The sequence below is a fragment of the Poecilia latipinna genome, unplaced genomic scaffold (genome assembly GCF_001443285.1).
Source record: "Poecilia latipinna isolate Pla-1442-1.1 unplaced genomic scaffold, P_latipinna-1.0 Scaffold1469, whole genome shotgun sequence".
NCBI classification, from domain to species: Eukaryota; Metazoa; Chordata; class Actinopteri; order Cyprinodontiformes; family Poeciliidae; genus Poecilia; species Poecilia latipinna.
The window spans coordinates 51,305-54,542 of NW_015114085.1; the positions used below are offsets into that span (position 1 = coordinate 51,305).

At 38.0% G+C, this 3,238-nt stretch overlaps 1 long non-coding RNA gene and 2 gene segments (V, D, J or C); all 3 read left to right on the forward strand.

Moving 5' to 3' along the window:
- The window catches only part of LOC106962871 (Ig heavy chain V region XIG14-like), a 4,545-nt gene extending 4,272 nt beyond the window's left edge, over positions 1-273 (forward strand). The window contains 1 exon segment of the V gene segment in view: positions 20-273. Within this exon segment, the coding sequence occupies positions 20-273 (254 nt within the window).
- A 542-nt stretch (positions 274-815) lies between these two features.
- On the forward strand, positions 816-1,299 carry LOC106962876 (Ig heavy chain V region 5A-like). The segment is given in 2 exon segments: positions 816-893; positions 992-1,299. Coding segments are annotated over 2 exon segments (351 nt in total).
- Positions 1,300-1,429: 130 nt separating this feature from the next.
- On the forward strand, positions 1,430-1,949 carry LOC106962872 (uncharacterized). The gene is made up of 2 exons (XR_001428071.1): positions 1,430-1,664; positions 1,695-1,949. It is a non-coding gene; the product is annotated as an uncharacterized LOC106962872 (long non-coding RNA).
- The last annotated feature ends 1,289 nt before the right edge of the window (positions 1,950-3,238 follow it).

The following is a 3,238-nucleotide window of genomic DNA, read 5'->3' on the forward strand; positions in this document are numbered from 1 at the left end:
GCTTTGACTGTTCAGCCAGGTCAACCTCTGACCATCAGCTGTCAGGTTTCTTATTCTTTGAGCACCATGACACACTGGATCAGACAACCTGCAGGAAAAGGCCAGGAGTGGATTGGTTACATGTGCTCTGGATGCACAGGAGCTCGCAAAGATTCTTTAAAGAACAAGTTCACTATTACAGTACAAGCGTCCAGTAAAACAGTGACTCTGAATGGACAGAATCTGCAGCCTGAAGACTCTGCTGTGTATTACTGTGCCAGAGACTCACAGTAACACAAACAAGCAGAAGAGCTGTACAAAAACCTCTGAGGACCTGAACACATACATTGCAAGAGTACCAGAGGAGGCGCTGTAAAACCACTAATGACTCCATTGCACATTCTCTGTCAAAGTCCATGATAATTATTATGGAAAAGTTTTAATTTCACTAGTTTTATTTTGTTCTCCAATCCATCATAAAATTCTTAGCACACTATAAAATCAAAGACTTATGTTTGTGATTCACTGTTTCAAAACCTGTAAAACAGCAGCTCAGCAGAAAAAAAACAGCTTTTGTGTCAAATTGATTTGTATGATTTATAATAGTTCAGTTTATGGGGACCCTCACTCTTTGCTAGTGAAATACGAACTAAAATCTCCACCACTAAAGACAAAATAGCATCACTCAGAGCTGCATAGAGTTCAAAATGGCATTTAAAGTAGATCAGCAAGGTTATAAAGTAATGCAAGAGCCATTTGTGACTGGTTAATCTGTCATTATGCAAATTCAACATTCTAGTTTAAGTACTTCCTCTCATCCTGTCAGGCACAGAGGAACAGAAGATTTCATCGGATCATCTTTCATACCAACATGTTCTCTTTAGCTTTACTGCTGCTGGTGGCTGCTGGATCCTGTAAGACTCACATTGCAATTACACCACACTCAGTTTATTTAATTAATATTCAAATAATTTATATTACAGTTTATTTAATTTGATGTTGTCATTAACAGGTGTGAAGTGTGAACAGCTGACACAACCAGCCTCTTTGACTGTGCAGTCAGGTCAGACTCTGACCATCAGCTGTCAGGTCTCTTATTCTCTAACCAGCTATCACACAAGCTGGATCCGACAACCTGCAGGAAAAGCTCTGGAATGGATGGGTGTTATTTGGGCTAATGGAAATAACGCTTATGCCAGCAATGTCCAAGGACGTATAACAATCACCAGAGACACCAGTAAGAAGATTGTGAATCTGAGTCTGTCTGCTATGAAACCAGAGGAGTCTGCTGTGTATTACTGTGCCAGAGAGTCACAGTGACACAAACAAGCAGAGGAACCGTACAAAAACCTCTCAGAGCCTGAACACATAGATTATAGAACCACCAGAGGAGGCGCTGTAAAACCGCTAATGAATTCTTGCAAATTCTCTGTCAAAAGTCCTTGGGATTTACCCCCTCCCTAACAGGTGCTGTTTTTTGTGTACTTTATATATTCTAATTTATTTGGGTAAATGTATTGTGAAGTAACTTGATTTGTTTGCTTGTTTTAATCATCTTCTCATCTCTTTGAGGTCACCTGGTCATGTGTTGCCATGGAAGCTCACCCATGAGCAGTGCTGACAAGGACCTGGTGTTTCCAATCAGCCTCATTGGGAAAATCCATTTTCTGAGAGGGAGGAGAGATGTATATTGGATTTTGTTTGGGCCTAGATAGTTTTTTGTTTCTAGTTTTGTTTGGGTTAATTGCAATTGTGTAGACATTTTTTTAGGAATATAGTTTAGTACAAATGTTTGTTCTTTCTTTCTGGAAATGTGAATGTCTCCACCCCTCTAATCTTTGTGGAAGCCAATCCTTTAAAAGCCAGGTGGTCCAGATGAGAGGGAGATTCTCCCTCTTCTTGTTGTGACTGATATGCTATGCTGTGAACTGAATTGAAACTGAAGATAAAAGAAAAATATTGAGAGCTCTAAAACTGCTGGCTCCAGTCTGGTTTTTCTTTGGTCGCAAACTAACAGTAATCATTATGGATTTTATATTTTTTTATTTCACTCAATAAAAGCAGAGATTTTTAGGCTTATGCAGAGCAAATTGCTGAGAATGTACGACCAAATAAACAACTAAATAAATGTCAGTTGTATCAAAAGCATGGAATATCAGTTCATTTAACACAAATCAATTTAAATCAATAAAAAGGAAGACACACATGTTACTATTTTTAGAATATTCAAATACACATTTAACCCTTTAATTTTAATTCAGGTGTAAATGCAATATCCAAGTCCCCGCAGTTTGCTTTAATGTCCATTATTATTTTAATGTTTATTCTGCTAAACTGTTTTGATGGTCGAGAATAGTTTGTACCATCTCTTAAAAAACAAGATGTTTCCTTTTCATTTTATTGTTCTCCAATTCGTCATAAACTTCTCAGCACACTATATATAAAAAAGACGGCTGTTTGTGATTTACTTTTTTAGAACCTTCTATGCAGTAGCAAGTAAGCAGAAAGAAAAACAACTTTCATATAGATTTGATTTGTATTGCAGTTATATTTAGGTTTTCTTGAAATAGTTGATTTTATGGGGACCATCACACTATGCTTGTGAAATACTAACTCAGATTACCACAATTAAATACAAAATATCATCACTCAGAGCTGCAGCCTGTTCAAAACATCATATGCAGTAGATCAGTGAGATTATGAAATACAGTAAGAGCCTTTTATGACTGGTTGGCCTGTCATTATGCAAATTCAACATTCTAGTTTAAGTACTTCCTCTCATCCTGTCAGAGGAACAGAAGATTTCATTGGATCATCTTTCATACCAACATGTTCTCTTTAGCTTTACTGTTGCTGCTGTGTGCTGGGTCATGTAAGTTTTATTGAGACACATTACAATTACACCACACTCCTATCAATTTTACTGTTTATTTAATTTATGTTGTCGTCAACAGGTGTGAAGTGTGAACAGCTGACACAACCAACCTCTTTGACTGTGCAGTCAGGTCAGACTCTGAGCATCAGCTGCCAGGTTTCTTATGATCTGAGCAGGTATCACACAAACTGGATCCGACAACCTGCAGGAAAAGCTCTGGAATGGATGGGTGTTATTTGGACTGATGGAAGTAATGATTATGCCAGCAATGTCCGAGGACGTATAGAAATCACCAGAGACACCAATAAGAAGATTGTGTATCTGAGTCTGTCTGCTATGAAACCAGAGGAGTCTGCTGTGTATTACTGTGCCAGAGACCCACAG